Source organism: Musa acuminata, chromosome BXJ1-4, assembly GCF_036884655.1.
Source record: "Musa acuminata AAA Group cultivar baxijiao chromosome BXJ1-4, Cavendish_Baxijiao_AAA, whole genome shotgun sequence".
NCBI classification, from domain to species: Eukaryota; Viridiplantae; Streptophyta; class Magnoliopsida; order Zingiberales; family Musaceae; genus Musa; species Musa acuminata.
The window spans coordinates 43,477,946-43,493,353 of record NC_088330.1 but is presented as its reverse complement, the minus strand read 5'-3'; the positions used below and the strand labels follow the sequence as shown (position 1 = coordinate 43,493,353).

Sequence of the window (15,408 nt, the reverse complement as noted above, 5' to 3'; positions counted from 1 at the left end):
TGATGAGTTTAGTCGCTGCACATTGTATCCAGCTTGTTTGGTTATAATTTATATCAAAAAACATTTAAAATATTCTTCTAATTTTTGTATATTGTAAAATTATAATAAGAATGAAAAATAAAATTTTATTATCATATTTGCTTAGACTTTTATCTTCTCAATATGTTCTCTTTCATTATAGCATAAGTATTCATCGTAACGTATGTATGAATTGCATTTTAATTCATATATAAGTTTTCAGTTGATCCAACGCTTGATCTCCGATTCCGATAACCACGGCTTTGCCTCTACGCCGCGCACCAGCGGTGGAAGTGAGTGGCAGCACTGTGAATAGGCCCATGGTTGGGGTTACACAAGTACAAGAGTGTGTGTGCACGCAGAAGCACGCGCGCAATGGCGTCGCCGTGTGCAGGGACTAAAGTGTAATTTATCGTAAGTAGGTGGTTGTTGGGCAAAAACAAAAACACATTGCCCCATGCACGTTGATACGTTAGCCGATTCACGTACGGACACGTGGTCGAGTTCTTAGTTAGCGCCCCTCGCGTTTTTTCTGTTTGATTGCTTTAGAAGTCGTGCAACGTCCGTAAAGTCTCCTTCACGAGGCCATGTTCCCGGCGGGGAACGAGAGAAACCTCCTCGTAAGCAGGCCGATCATGGTGGAGAGACTGCCGGAGAATCACTGAATCAGATTATAATGAGAATATAAGGGTATGGCTACTGGGATTGAATCTCGCCTTTGCCGTATACCTTTCCAAAGAGAAGTACAGTAGGTTTGAGGATACTTAAATAACCATATCAACTCGTTCAAAAAGGCATCGAGTTATAGTTTTACTAAGACAACTCTTCCCCACCATTTAACCCTCTAACCCTTCATCACCAAATCAAACACCATTCTCAGAATCATCATGTACGAGGTATTAATGAGAACATAGGTTTTATTGATAAATTCATGAGCACAAAGTTCATACAGATTTGTACTTTACTGTACCATGTATAAGGTCATAATTTTAGACCTCCTTCTCGTCAGCTCCAATTGTGCCGATTTAACTCTTATCAGATCCGCTGGTCTCCTCCTGTGACTTCCACATGATGTCCTTTAGCGACGTCGATAGGCTTTTGTAAAACTATAAAAGAAAATGATGAATCAAGTCGATATGATATAGGCAAGAATTCTTGATCTACTCGCGATGGAAACATTATATATACATAGAGATATATATGAAAAATCATGTGCTTACCTTGTGAAATTCAAGTGTGTCTCCCTTAGATTTGCGAAGTTCTACCACATGCAGTGAGGGTGCCACTTCAAAAACCTTGGAAAGAGAAGCAGGGATTTTAGTCTCCAAATATAAGAAAGCTTTTCGTCAAAAGGTGATTAAATGACACTTTACCTCACTTGCAATGGCTAAGTGCCCTTTCCTTCCAGATTTTTCCCCTTGTAGTTTTAGCTGAGATAACGTTCAGAACAACCTTGATTAGAGTGATAAATGTGGAAGATGAGTATAAATATTCAATGGAGGCATGCTGGTGAAATCAGCAGCTATAATTAAGACCGACATGGCACATAGGTTCACATTAACAGTTCGGTGGGATTTGCTTTTCCAAATAAGAAAAGCTCACAAATTAGAGAACGTAGAATAAGTTACGAGGAGCTGACCTTGTAGTTCTGTTTTCTTGCTTCGAAACCCAGTGGTTTAGCTGCTTCTTCGATTTTAGAAAGAATCTCATTCGCAGGGAGTTTCGATGTAAACCTTGTTTCCCGCTTGACTAGGCCCTGAAAACAATTAGAAAGTCATATTTTATCTTGATGCTAATTGATGGCCGACAAATAGCAAATATAGACATGAATGATGCTGCAAGAAAAATAAGAGAAATAAGGAAAGAGCAGAAGACCGGTGTGTTCTTCTCACTTGAGCAATTCTTAAGTTTTACTGAACAAATCAGAATGTTGATGAAATGAACAAAGATGAAGATTTAGAAACGTGAGTCACCATTTGCTTCTCAAAAAGGGTGCCAAGATTGAGCCCCTGCGAAGTAGAGATAAGATCAAAAGCATTCATTGGAACTGGCTTTTCATCTCGTCTCTCAATGACAAGATTTGTTGCATCCTGCACGATGAAAAGGGTGATAAACTTAAAACCATGTACCCATAAATGCTTAGAACTTGTTCAAGCAGTCAACGATGAATAAAATTTACCCCCGACTCACTGAAGATCGCATCGACATCATCAAGATTAACCTCTGCTGTTTCAAAGTGTGGTGGCTGATATCCCTTCTTAAACCATTCATTCTCAATGATTTCTGGAATCGTGATGCGCTGCAAGGGAGTTGTATCATATGAGGACTATGCATTGGGTCTTCATTATTTTGATAGCCGAACATGTTTTGAAGGGAAAAACAACTAACAGTTTGGGGTTTAGGATCTAAAATTCTCTTGATAAGTTTCTTCACACTCGTAGAGAACCAAGACGGACAAGTGAAATCTGCTTTGAAGATCTGTAATGGCATCCACAAACATCAGGAACAAATTTGCAATGGAAACCTTGCATGATTAATCACTATCTAAAAAGAATACTTCTGCACAAGAAATCACCTTTTTATATAATGACATTAGATTGGAATCTTCAAAAGGCAAATAACCTGCCATAAGGACAAAAAGGATCACACCACATGACCATATATCTGACCTGGCCCCATCATAACCTTTGTCTTTGACCACCTAAGGAGAATATATACGAAATGAAGAAGATAAAGAATCTAGGGAACCGAAAGAATCGACTCCAACTCAATCGCAAAAGTTACCTCAGGGGCAACATAATTTGGAGTACCACATGTTGTGTAAAGTAAGCCATCCTCCTGGAATGAAAAGCTAGCCAGGTTAAAGAAACTCATGTATCCATCTGTTTTTCAAACAATGTACCCATGTTGTTTGTCGCCTATATTTCAGCAATGTATACGAATACTGAAATGACGGACAGAGATATAATGACACAATAAAAAAAACAATCTTGAAAAGGGTGCAAGTACCTCATTAAATTATGGGAGCCCTAACAAAGCGAATGTGGAATGACGAGAATAAAAACACACTAAAACATTTTAATTACTCCTTATGTTGTTTTCAACATGCGTAATCTATGTCAGCACCAAAGTCATAAAAACTTACACGAACTTGTTGAGGTAATGCACTGAGCCCGAAATCTGAGATCTTAAGAACACCATTGGAGTCCAACAACAGATTCTCGGGCTGTTACCAATTCCAGGTCATAGAAACAAAGTGAGTGACGGAATCAACATTCTAGTAATGCTAGGGGACAAGACATAAATCCATTCTCAACCTTCAGATCTCGATGGAAGACACCTCTACTATGACAGTAATCTACAGCATCAATCAGCTGTTGAAAGTACTTTCTAGCTTCATCCTCCTTCAATTTTCCATTACGAGCCTACATCAGGAATCTTAGAATATTAGCAGCAATACACAAGGAATCATGAGTAACTTTCTATATTTTTCTTTCAGCAGAACAGGAAACTATGCCAAGAACATCCTATCTTACAATTCTGTCAAAGAGTTCACCCCCAGTTATAAATTCCAAAACCATGTATATCTTCGTCTTGCTGGCCATGACCTATGACAAAAGGTTTGAGCAGTTACAACTTAGATCTTCGATCAGAGGATTAGTGGACTACGACAGAGACAGAAGTCAGAGCCCACATCATTGAATGCTTGTATTCCACATGTCAGAGATGATGCATACTACCGAAGGCAAAAAGGAAACCGTAAAATGAAAATGTTGCAAAACATGATCCAGCTGAAGAAACTTAGAAATAGCAAATGTCGGAAGTTTATTCTTTAAGAAAGCAGATATAAGAATTTAGGAAAACAATAGCAGAAATATGTTAACAGCAGTCGGAAAAACCTCAAATTTCAGTATCTAGTTCACTATATGCATCATGGACAGCTGAATGAAATAGGTAAATCACATAAATGCAAATAAGAACTAGGCCTTGTACCTCACCTCATACATCCGTACCACATTCGGATGTCTAACCAGTTTCATGGTTGAGATTTCCCGTTTTATCTGCAGCATATGAGTTGGTAAACACCGTCAGCCTACTACGAGTCAACAGAACATAATAAGTCAAGAAACTCGTCCTAAAAGCCTATAAAGAAACTGAATTGTGGGAATCACATTAACCACACAAGCCACAGTACAGAGCATGATGAGAATGCTAATATCAAGTAATGGTTTTCGTTGATCGCTGCCAAAACTTGGAAATGTGCCGATGACAGCTCCATCCATGAAAATTCATTGGCAGATGATCAACAAATCCGACACACAGTAGAAAAGCACCTTGACCTTATCGTGTGGAACATGATCACATGAACAATATTATTCATGCTTTACCGATCGATTTTGTCAACAGATCAAAGATTCCCTCTTTTGATTCTGTTTCTAGGGTAAAAAACGAGACCGAGGATAGTCGCCAAGTTGCAGACAAATCCAAACATTTCACGAGCTCTTTCTAAACGAAGGAAAACCTAAGCTGATACTGCACGAACCCTTAATCTCGGCATATCCAAAAGAAACGGGAAGCAAGAAACCAAGACTAAATCAAGAAAACCCCGGAAAAGTTGCGTGCTTTGGACAAAGGTCGCATCTTTCTTCACCTGGCCGACCATCTTATGCCGCAGGATCTTGTCTTTGTCGAAGATCTTGATGGCCACGTTCTCCCCCGTCTCGAGGTTCTTCGCGAACTTCACCTTGGCGAAGGTGCCCTCCCCGAGCGTCCGACCGAGCTCGTACTTCCCCACCCTCGTACGCCCCACGGCGGCCATCCCTTCCCTTCCCTCCCTCCCAAAGCCCAACGACAAGCAAACGAGAACAGATCAGTCCTCCTCGCGCCACCTCAAGATCTCTTCTTGGGGCAGGGCGGCTGCCATTCCCGCGAGTCCACCACGTTCATGGTCGCGACCACAGAATTCGAGGAGACCCGGTGGAGAGGGCGAAGGGAGAGGCGTATTACGTCCGTACTCTCTCTCTCTCCCCCGCTGTCCCCTCTCCCTTTAATTCATCTTCTCGTGTTTGGTGTTTGTCCGGAAACGGCAAATCCGCTACCTCCGTAATTACAGTAATCTAAACACCCATATTTTTTTTATAGCTTGTATTTTTGTTGATATATCTAACTATTAATTTTAATTAAAAATAACTTTTTTAAATCCAAATTAAATAATTAAATTATGATAACATGATAACCAAAAAAATAAATATAATCATGACAATAAGTCCTATTATCCATTAACAATCAAATCAAATATACCTTTTTTTATCATTTATATATTTTTTGGTATTTATTGTTTTAATTGAGTCATCATAGATAGGTACTCATTTTTTTTACTCTCTTTTAATCATAATTATAGTGTTTTTTAACTTAATCATCATTATTATCACCAAATTCACTATGTCCAAAGTAAACAATGACCATGATTTGTCTTATCTTGGAAAACATGATTAACATAGCCCATACTAATGACTTACTACTTGCATTTGTCTCCACTATCAAAAGTACAAAGTAGTAGCAATTAGCTAGCAAGAGCATGATGATCTCCACTCATTTTTGTTCCTCTAATCAAGATTATATCTATGAATGATGATCTTGGTGAGCATAGTAGTGTAGTCATCACCCTCATCTATATATTCACCATGTTAAAGGCAACAATGACCATCATTGTCTTAGTACTTAACACTAATCTCTCCACTACCAAAGGTTACAATCATTAGATGAATTTTATGCTTTGGTATAAAGATTAGAAGGCATTGCACATGCCATCATGGCTTGGGTGGTGGTATACTTTCAAGAGTCCCAAGGCATTGTAGGGCTACCAATGGCTCCAGAATAGGTGGTAGGATGACATAAACTATCATGTTAAGACCAGTCATGGAGTATGGAACTACTTTTAATTCATGGAATTCAATGACCATGATAGAATATTATTTTAGAGCTAATAATTCAGTATAGAATAATGTGTGGTGTGATGCTTTCTTTTTCCTATGGGGATGATGGAATTTTGTACTGCATTATTAGTAAACACCTCCCCATCAGTAGACACCTTCCCTGGATGAAAGCCTGTGAGGTAGGTGCCAAGCAAGAGTCATAAGTATGACCAATCAATAGGATAAAAGGTAGTGCAAACCCTTAATTGTAAGACACTATGTTTGATGTCATTTGAATGGATCATCTTGTCCTAAAATTAAATCATGAAGAATGACAATGCAGTGTTTCAAGGATAAGCAACATTGACACTGTTATCTTGTCATGTCTACATCAATTTGATATGTCACAAGTTGAGAAGTTGGAGCACAGTGCTTCTCGAAATGTACTTAATGAATGTGAAAGGAGTTTAGATTTGCATTAGTATTGATTTAAATTATCTTTAGAGTCACACTAATCAATTTACTTTTTTTTTGGATTTTTTACAATTCAATGCTTTCATTTGTAATTAATATAATGTAATTGATGAATGTGAAAAGAGTTTAGACATAAAATAGTATATCATTTATTGCATTAGTGCTGATTTAAATTATCTTTAGAGTGTTTTTTTACAATCCAATGCTATCATTTCTAATTAATATTAGGCAAAACTACTCATACAAACTTATAAATTTGGTGATCTTTCATTCACCCCCACTAAAATTAACATTTAATATTCTTCAAATTATTATGCATATCCCTCTTAAAGTAGTGATTTTAGAAATTATAAAAAAAAATAATAATTGTTGAAAATGGTAAATGATATGTTAAGTAGCTAAAAATTTTAATACTATTCGATAGCATTGAATGATATCAAATATTTAATTATTTGAATGTATGTATATAACCCCTTTACTAATCATGTCATAGAATCTAACCTAACTCATATTTAACTCGAATAAATGAAAAGATAACATTATCCCTTGGATTAAAAAATATTTTAATAAAAAAAAGGATAATTCAAAATGGATCCCTAGGTACACATGTTTCATTTTAATAAGTAGTCCCTATCATGATCTTACATACCCATTAATATAAAATGAAGCATATAATATAGCAAATCATAACCCTAACCACATGTTTGCTGATTCTTCACCTCTTTGCCCATCCTATTCTAACTACAAGCCTTCAACAACAACAATAACAATACCAACAATAATAATAATAATACTAATAACAATATGGGCTTACTTAAATCGGATTCAACTTTTCTTTTTCTTTATTTGAGTGTATTAAGGATGGGGATTGGAAGTCAACGCGTGTGCCACCTTACATTACATCCAAACGCGTCCAATGTCAACGCACTTTGACCCTTCTTTGGAAGTCTCCATCTGATCTAGCTGATGTCAGGTTGCACGTCCCCGGTCTTGCAATGTGGGGGCAGCTTATTGGCTCACCCATGGGTCCCATCTTCCTTTACTCTAATTATTTATCGTCTTTTATCTTTTACCAATAATATATAACATTTATCAATAAAAGATCAATTTGTTGAATGAAGATAATGGGCCGAGAGAAAAGAGCCCAATTAAAACCACTCAATTGGGCCGATTAAATTGCAAATGAAAAAGAGCCCAATTAAAATCACTCAACTTGGGCCAATTCAAACGGGTTAGCGGCTTCCGGATTCGGTCGAACCGAAATGAAATGTGACAGCACGTCAAACCGGGTCACGAGAACCGAGCTATCTATATGATGGGGAAGAGGTCGATTGATGGGGCGAGGAGGGAAAGCAGGCATGGCGACGCTGGTGGCCGGCTCTTACGAGAAGTTTATTTGGGGGTTCGCCTTCAAGCCGGAAACCCTAACCCTAAAACCCCTCTTCTCCTACCCCTCCCACATCGGCCCCATCAAGGCCGTCGCGACCGCCGGCACCGTCGCCGCGTCCGGCGGCTCCGACGACGCCATCAAGCTCTACGACCTCGCCGCCGCTGCCGAGGTTGGCACCCTCCTCGACCACGGCGGCGCCGTCACCGCCCTCGCTTTCTACGCCCCGGCCTCCTCCCCCGGCGGCCTCCCCCGCAACCTCCTCTCCGCCTCCGACGACGGCGCCGTTTGCATCTACGACGCCGACCCCTTCGTACACCTTAAGACCGTCCCCACACACCGCAAGGGCATCGCCGATCTTGCCGTCCACCCCACCGGCCGCGCCGCGCTCACGGTCGGCCGCGACGCCTGCCTCGCGCTGATCAATCTTGTCAGGGGCCGGCGGAGCTTCTCGTGCCGGCTCGACCGCGAGGCCTCCATCGTGAGGTATGGGTGCGGAGACGGGGCGAGGTTCTTTATGGTGGCAGACGAGAGGATTACGGTGCATGATTCCGAGGATGCGAGGTTGATTCAGGAGATGGACGGGCAGAAGAGGGTCCTTTGCGTCGCTCCTTCTGAGGTATCGTTTCTATTTATGAGGAAAAAAAGTTTTTTTTTCGTATTCTTTGTTCGTCCTCGAAGTAAAGTATGGTAAGCTAAACGAATGTGATCTGAACAAAACGTGTTAGTTGTTCTTCAAGGATTTTACCTGGTACAGAAAGTAATTTGAAGTAATAAATAATGCAAGGATGGATTGCATAGATATCTTGAATTATAAACATGTGTTTTCCCTTTTGTTATGTTCTTTACTGGTTCTAAGAGTTGAGGGTTACTTCCAGAGAGATTCCTTGCGCAGAACGTCCCAATTAGTATTTGGCGTTTGATTCATGCTGGACTTCAGTGTTTGCTGAATCGTTGAGTACATGTTAGCATTTGAAAATACAAAATAAGACTTTATTGTGAAACACAAAGTTGATTTTTTCAAAAGCTAGCTTATTCTTTGATTGACTGCCTTCTATTTCAAAAGTAGGGCATTGGAGCTAAATTAAGGGTATAGAACTCACATAAACATTGGTTTGGGTTTTAAAGTAACATGAATTTGAATACCGGTCCGTTACTGATTTGAATAACTTGTACCAGTATTTTGGGTGGCATAATGACTTGTGCAGCCTGGTATCACTGAAAAAATAATAAGTATGATTGATAGAACAGTGCAGAGCTATATGTTCCATCACCAGGACTTGATCCGATCGAAATAATCTGTTTATATTTATTGATTATATTTATTCTTTTAAATTCTAGTAACAATATGAAATCCAGAGACAGGCCTCTTTGTTATCTTGTTTGTTTTCTTAATTGTATATCCTTTGATCTTCTTATGTTATCGTATAAAACTTGCGAAACCTGTTTAGCAACCAATTTGTAGAAGATAGTCTTTGTTCTTTAGGATAACTTTTCACTGTTATACTTCAATTTGTACACTTTGATGCTTCCTTCTATTTCTTTGCTATTTGAATCCAAACACACTTTAAGAAAATAGAAAGGTAGATTTGGGGTATAAAAGCACTGAGTCTTCCATTGTGATCTTTCCTACGCTCTATCAATATCCGTTAAATGGCTGCTTGATGTTTTATTTATTGGGATAATGTCATGATTTTTCCTACACTACTTAAAATGTTTCAGAATGGAGTTTTGTTTACTGGTGGAGAGGACCGCAGCATCACTGCCTGGGATACAACATCCGGGAAAGTTGCATATAGCATTGAGGATGCACATTCAACACGTGTAAAAGGACTTGTTATTTTCAAGAATGAAAATGATGCAGAAAGTTCTGAAGCTTCCAATTTTATTGTTTCTGCCTCATCTGATGGTGTCGTACGAGTATGGGATGCCCGCATGACTGCCAAAGAGAAACCAAATCCATTGGCTGAGACTAACACAAAATCCAGACTAACTTGTCTGGCTGGATCATTTAGAAAATGTGAGTACTAGGAGCTTTTGTTTTTTCATATTCATATTTGTTCTCTTATTGTCACTAGACCTCACTAAGCTAAAAGTGATTTCTTTTTTTAAACATTTATGTCTCCAAAAGATTTTTTTTTCTTTGTTACTTTGCTAAATTCGATACAAGAATTCATTCGATTCATGTTATTAGCTCGGTCCCTTGAAGTTTTGATTTTCTGTGTGCTAATTAATTATCACAAGCATATTGGCATTATAGTGCGTACGCTTGTTGTGCAAGAATGCCAATGACGAACCAGGAACTTACATCTTTTGTAAGCACAATAGGAGTAAAGGGTGCAAGAAATTATTGCCGATTTAAACTTTATAAATGGTTTGAGGAGTTCCTATTTAGTGATTCTTCTCTCGAGCATCCATTAATTTCAGAAAAAAAGGATCAAAACCTCTGAAATAGAAAAACACGACTTGTTTAGTTTTAGAAAATCCTTTTGCTATTTCTCTTGATTGCTATCCCCAAATTTATAATTTTAGTACACGGCTCAATTCTTATCTGAGAGGCAATTTCTATATTGGATACTTTTTAACTGTTTAAATCAGCTTGACATGTGGATTCTTAAAATATTTATTGTTGTTGTTTCAGGACTGTTGACTCTGGACTGGTACTCTGGGGAATGGAAACTTTGATCCACTTTTCTTGCTTCCGGTTAGGGTTAGGTACAACATTTTGTATATCGAGACTCTACAGGCGAAAAATTTTCTCCTAGAAACAATCATTATTTGATACACTAGGCAATGAGTTGCAAAGGAGGTCTGCTGAGTTGTGCTTTCTAAAATGAATTATTTAACCTACTTTGCTTATAGCATTTATGTTGAAGTCAATGAAGTTCTTATTTATTTGCATCTGACAATGATCTTGATTTGCATAGTTTGCCAGTTTGTACATTTAGATTGCTGTTTCTATTCGAAGGATTACTCAACTGCTCAGTAAATGACTCTTCTACAAGCTCAGTTTTATTTTTCCTTGTCCTTGTAGAGGGGGAAGCGCATGGGAATGATGTAGTCATTTGGTGTCTTCAGCAAATGCCTGTTGCTAATAGTTATCAGTAAGTGGCAGCATCACATTTGCCAACTCTTTTAACTGTTGCTCATGCTGAGATATCAATGAGATGTTTTATCTTGTGGTTGGTGTTCTGCAATTCTTTCTCCTGCTCATGTTCTGTTCCGAACTCTCTTCCCATCAGTTTGTGTGTTTCAAACCCTCTTTTACTTAGTATTTGTAAGTCTGTCAGGTGAGGAGGAAGCCTTTTCTCTCTTTCCAATACAGTAAATCAAACCTTACTACTATCCCTTTTGAGCAACTAAAGCTTAGTTTAGCAGGAGCAAAAAGATAATGATGTGATGTAGATATATATATGAGCATTTGATTCAAACTAGCAAGAAATGTAAATAGGATCGAATGTTGTCGAAGATAATATACCAAAATAGGTTTTGATATCTCACGTGAAGGTCGGATTTAAAGGCCAAAGGTTCTGATGCAGTTTTCTAATCTAGCTATCCAAGAGACATTATCGATGTCTGTCGTATTTTAGGAATGAAAACCATGGGGTGTGATTCAATCTAGTATGAGCGATTCTTGTATCGTATCGATACAAGATCAATGCTTGCATGCGCATTATACGCTTTGCACCGGAGTTGTCCACCACTTTTGAGGTTTGCCCTCATCTGTATGAATGTTCTTTGCTGCTGCAGTGACACAAAGAGCAGTTTCAGCTGGTTTTAGATCATCTGTTGTTTATGGACAACAAGGAAAGTTGATCAACAAAAATTGAGATAAGGAAAATTTACCTAAAGATCATCTGCCATCGTAGTTGCTGCAATGGCGGTGGAGGAGGTGGCGGCACTGCATTGTGGTGGAGGTCAATAAATGAGGAGGCGATAAGGTGATGACAAAGGTGCAAACAGGAGGATGAAGCAGATAAAGAGGAGAGGAAGAGAGAAATATCATATGCTTTCATATTTAACACATTTTATAGCATAAATTAGAGTAATGGAATATTCAAGAATTAGTCCATCAACTATCATTTACACAAACAGAGAGTAGATATCTCATTTCAGGTTACATTGATGAGCATGATGACTGAGATATGGTGGGATGTAATTTGCAGATATTTTTGAATTGGACAGTATGTTTTCAAATCAAATGAGTGGTAAAAATGGGGAAAATTCTTCAATCAATTTTCACAGAATTAACACAAGGAGAAGACAAGTCACCAGCACCAATTTGTATCCGTATGTGTGAGTTAAATTCAACACTTCAAAGTATGGCAAAGAGATTGAACTCACAACTTCAATTAAAAGAGAGAAACAGAGTATCTGAGAGAAAACATATAGGTTACTCAGCTTTGCCATTGCTTCATGATTTGTTCCTAACAAATTATTGTCCAAGCTTACGATCAAAGAACGTCCAACTATTCAGATGTCATACATGTTAGCATAATTGTAAGTATCACATTTGAAAATGTGCAAAAGACAATGCATGTTAAAGAATAGACAGTCGTATGACTCGACCACATATCTTTTACCGAATGTCTCAAGACTTGATTAGATTAAGCAGGTCTAACCTAAAGGACAGGTTTATGTGTATCACGAAACCATGATATAGCATAGTGCAGTTTATAAGGTTAAGGTAAAGAATGACATTATATGCTAGACAAAAAAAAAAAAAATCACATTATAAGCTAATAAAACAAGAAAACAGAAGGGAAGAAGTAAAATTCAAGCACAAAAAAACCGTGGTAGTAACTTTTCCAGTATTGACTACTGCTGGAAAAGATCACAGTGTAAGAGAGGGTCTTTATCATTTACTTCATAAGAAAGTTTTAAGGTTCCAAAGAATAAAAATTCGACAGTTGAAGAGCGAGATTTATACAACTAAAAGCCGATCTTTAAGCCAGACAAGCGTTTCAAAGATTGGTTGCCAGTTCAATTCTAATACAAATAAAACTTTAAGATGATTTTTATAACAAGGCTACATCATTCTTAAATGTTTAGATTTTATAAAGAATTGATAGCCTTTCTGTTCAAAAGTCACATGATCTCAACATTAATTCTCCTTACTTCATGTATAAACACTAGATCCTCCTTCTTCTTCCGTTTCTGATGTGCACATAACCTATAGTTACCATATAGAGATGCATCCTTCCTTTCCCTTCTCAAAACCAATAATTCAATGAATTCTGTGGTTTGCAATTATGATAGTTATCATAAACTAATCCAAATATCAGTTAACAGTTTACAGGCCAAGCACTTCTAAACATAAAATAAAAAGAACATTTTGAAACAAAGAGCAACACAACTAAGAGGCAAGTGACCAAAGAAGCATTTCCCCAAACACTTGAAAGACGAGACTAACAGTGAAAATTAGCCTTCATATGATCATTAGCATACATCTACCTAGTTTTAATTAGTCATATACATGTCCCAGAATCTTGATCTCAGGTCAATGCAACACCATGGCACGATAACCAGAAATCATAACCACTACGGCAGCAACGGTAACAACACTCAGAACCAAACGATGAAAACTAGTAGCACAAACAAACCTGCAGACAATTTAGACGAGAAGGATGCGCTCATTTTCTCCAGCAGGGGAAGCAACACGGAGAACGAGGAGGAAATAAGCCTCTCTTTCCTGTAACACGCAAAGACATCACAATTAGTACATAGAACACACAGCATAAACAGGACTAGGGTTTCTCACTTCCTCCACCACCGCTGCCGCCGTCGCCGTCGCCGCCGCAGGACGCTTTAAGGGTCGTAAAAGAGCGACCTTTTTCTCTCTCTTTTTTTTTTTTTTTTTGGAGAATAAGCGGGTGCGGTGGTATTTGCTGATCGGGTACGGATCCTACTTTGACACGAATAGCACCCGATAACAGCAATATCGGATTTGAATCCGAACAAAGCAGGAAAATAACAAATTAAATAGATATAGTCGTTGTATATATGTTAGCGTGAAATGTATGCGTCAAGATTCGTGATGTATATCAACTCCACGACACTTCGAATTATATTGTTCTACCGTTAAAGGATAATTATTATCATTCAATTACACGTATAGTATGCAAATTTAATTTTGCTTTTTATTATATTTTTTTTCGATAATAATAACATCGAAAATGTAAAACAAAAAAGAAAAAGAAAAAGCATTTCGTTAAAATCGTGGTGGTTCAGATCGTGACCACCCAAATCGCGAAACGTGTCCGCATCCGACGAACCAGAATTAGACAAGTGTCACGCATGGAAGGTAGTAATTAACCCGCACCGAGCCTACTTGGCATTGATATGTGCCCGAAGCACCTCTTTTTATCCATCAATCCACGAGCTCATCCACCCACCTGCTTCAACTCACTCTTCCCGATCTCATCATCCCTTCCTTTGGCCTCTTCTCCTCCGGCAATCATTCCTCGATGCTATCAAAACACACATCTCGATGCGATAAATGGCCGTCCGAATCTCGTATTTTCGATGGTCCGATCATCAAGCGACAACCAAGCATACTGTATCGGAATCAGGAGTCAAGATCGACGACTCCGATGCAAACAATTAATAATATTATTATAGTCATGTGAGAGGGAGGGAGGGAGGGAGGGAGAGAGAATCCTTGGCGACTCCCAAGGAGGATGGGTTTAATCTTGTTTAAGCTCCCACAAATGGGAACATTAGGGTGCACATGAGGGTGGATTGGCCGTACATGTTAGGACTATAGGGGTAGGGACTTGGGAGAAATAAACAACATATAAAGTAGCTGATCGACTCAAGATGCAATGACACCTCTCCATGGCATTAGGTTTTAGGCTTGCATGTGGCCTGCTCATGTTCATGCTCATGCTCATGCACGAAGCTCCCCAAGTTTTGTGTGCCATGAGGAGCTTGATGTCTGGATTCGATGGATGGGGAAGTATCAGTGAGAAATAATGAGTGTTACCATCCTCTGCAAGTGTTCTTCCATGCCTTGGAGATCTGCCCTCACTGCACAGTGTAGCATTTACTCTCTCTCGCTCTCTTTCTTTGTATCTCTGACATTTCCATGAGTAACAGATGCGCAGCACTGCATTCGAATGATTCGGTCCTATATGTCACGTAATCACAATGCTGTAGAAAACAAATCTCACTGTTGTGTTGAGTTGGATGGATAGAGTGTTCAGCTTCTGAAGGTAGTAGAAGAGTATGAATACGTGGATGAAACAGCGAGATCATGGAGTGGAAGAACTGTCGCATGCAGTTCTCACGAGCTCAAGGAGAACAGTTGCTTGCGGTCCTGGCTGCCATGCACATACACCACTGGTGCCCTGGAGAGAAGAACCATGTTGTGGGAGCTCACACAGAGCTGAGGGCCAAGGAGCTGCAGTTGCTGCATTGCCAATGGCACAAGCGCTCATGATTAAAGATGGGGGAGACGAAGAGAAACACAGTGCCTCCTCTCTCTCTCTCTCTCTCTCAGATCTCTATCACTGCACAGGAGTCATCCTATTGCCTACAGCTCTCTGCAGTGCATGCCTGACCACCACACTTGAGCATTAGGCATCTCATGGTTCTCTGTCACAAAAATCTTGA

The 15,408-nt window shown here is 39.0% G+C and overlaps 2 protein-coding genes and 1 long non-coding RNA gene across 4 annotated transcripts; 1 reads left to right on the top strand and 2 right to left on the bottom strand.

Annotated features, from left to right (window-relative positions):
- Positions 1 to 917: 917 nt before the first annotated feature.
- On the bottom strand, positions 918 to 5,023 carry LOC135671873 (CBL-interacting protein kinase 23-like). Of its 2 annotated transcripts, XM_065180202.1 has the most exons (14): positions 4,670 to 5,023; positions 4,017 to 4,079; positions 3,555 to 3,626; positions 3,336 to 3,443; positions 3,164 to 3,244; positions 2,803 to 2,856; positions 2,594 to 2,719; positions 2,407 to 2,496; positions 2,198 to 2,317; positions 1,992 to 2,108; positions 1,658 to 1,774; positions 1,392 to 1,448; positions 1,239 to 1,313; positions 918 to 1,124 (listed from the first exon to the last, which is right to left on the bottom strand). In XM_065180202.1, the coding sequence occupies exons 1-14, from the start codon at positions 4,835 to 4,837 to the stop codon at positions 1,044 to 1,046; spliced, it is 1,329 nt and encodes a 442-aa protein (XP_065036274.1). In that variant the 5' UTR covers positions 4,838 to 5,023; the 3' UTR covers positions 918 to 1,043. The 2 variants fall into 2 exon arrangements, with proteins under 2 accessions (XP_065036274.1, XP_065036275.1); XM_065180203.1 differs by lacking the exons at positions 3,164 to 3,244; positions 3,336 to 3,443; positions 3,555 to 3,626.
- A 2,705-nt stretch (positions 5,024 to 7,728) lies between these two features.
- Positions 7,729 to 10,695, top strand: LOC103982251 (uncharacterized). Its single transcript, XM_009399128.3, has 3 exons — positions 7,729 to 8,413; positions 9,517 to 9,814; positions 10,436 to 10,695. Coding segments are annotated over exons 1-3 (972 nt in total). The 5' UTR covers positions 7,729 to 7,741; the 3' UTR covers positions 10,438 to 10,695.
- A 559-nt stretch (positions 10,696 to 11,254) lies between these two features.
- On the bottom strand, positions 11,255 to 13,654 carry LOC135671872 (uncharacterized). Its single transcript, XR_010512871.1, has 4 exons — positions 13,556 to 13,654; positions 13,398 to 13,486; positions 11,641 to 11,695; positions 11,255 to 11,538 (listed from the first exon to the last, which is right to left on the bottom strand). It is a non-coding gene; the product is annotated as an uncharacterized LOC135671872 (long non-coding RNA).
- Between the last annotated feature and the right edge of the window lie 1,754 nt (positions 13,655 to 15,408).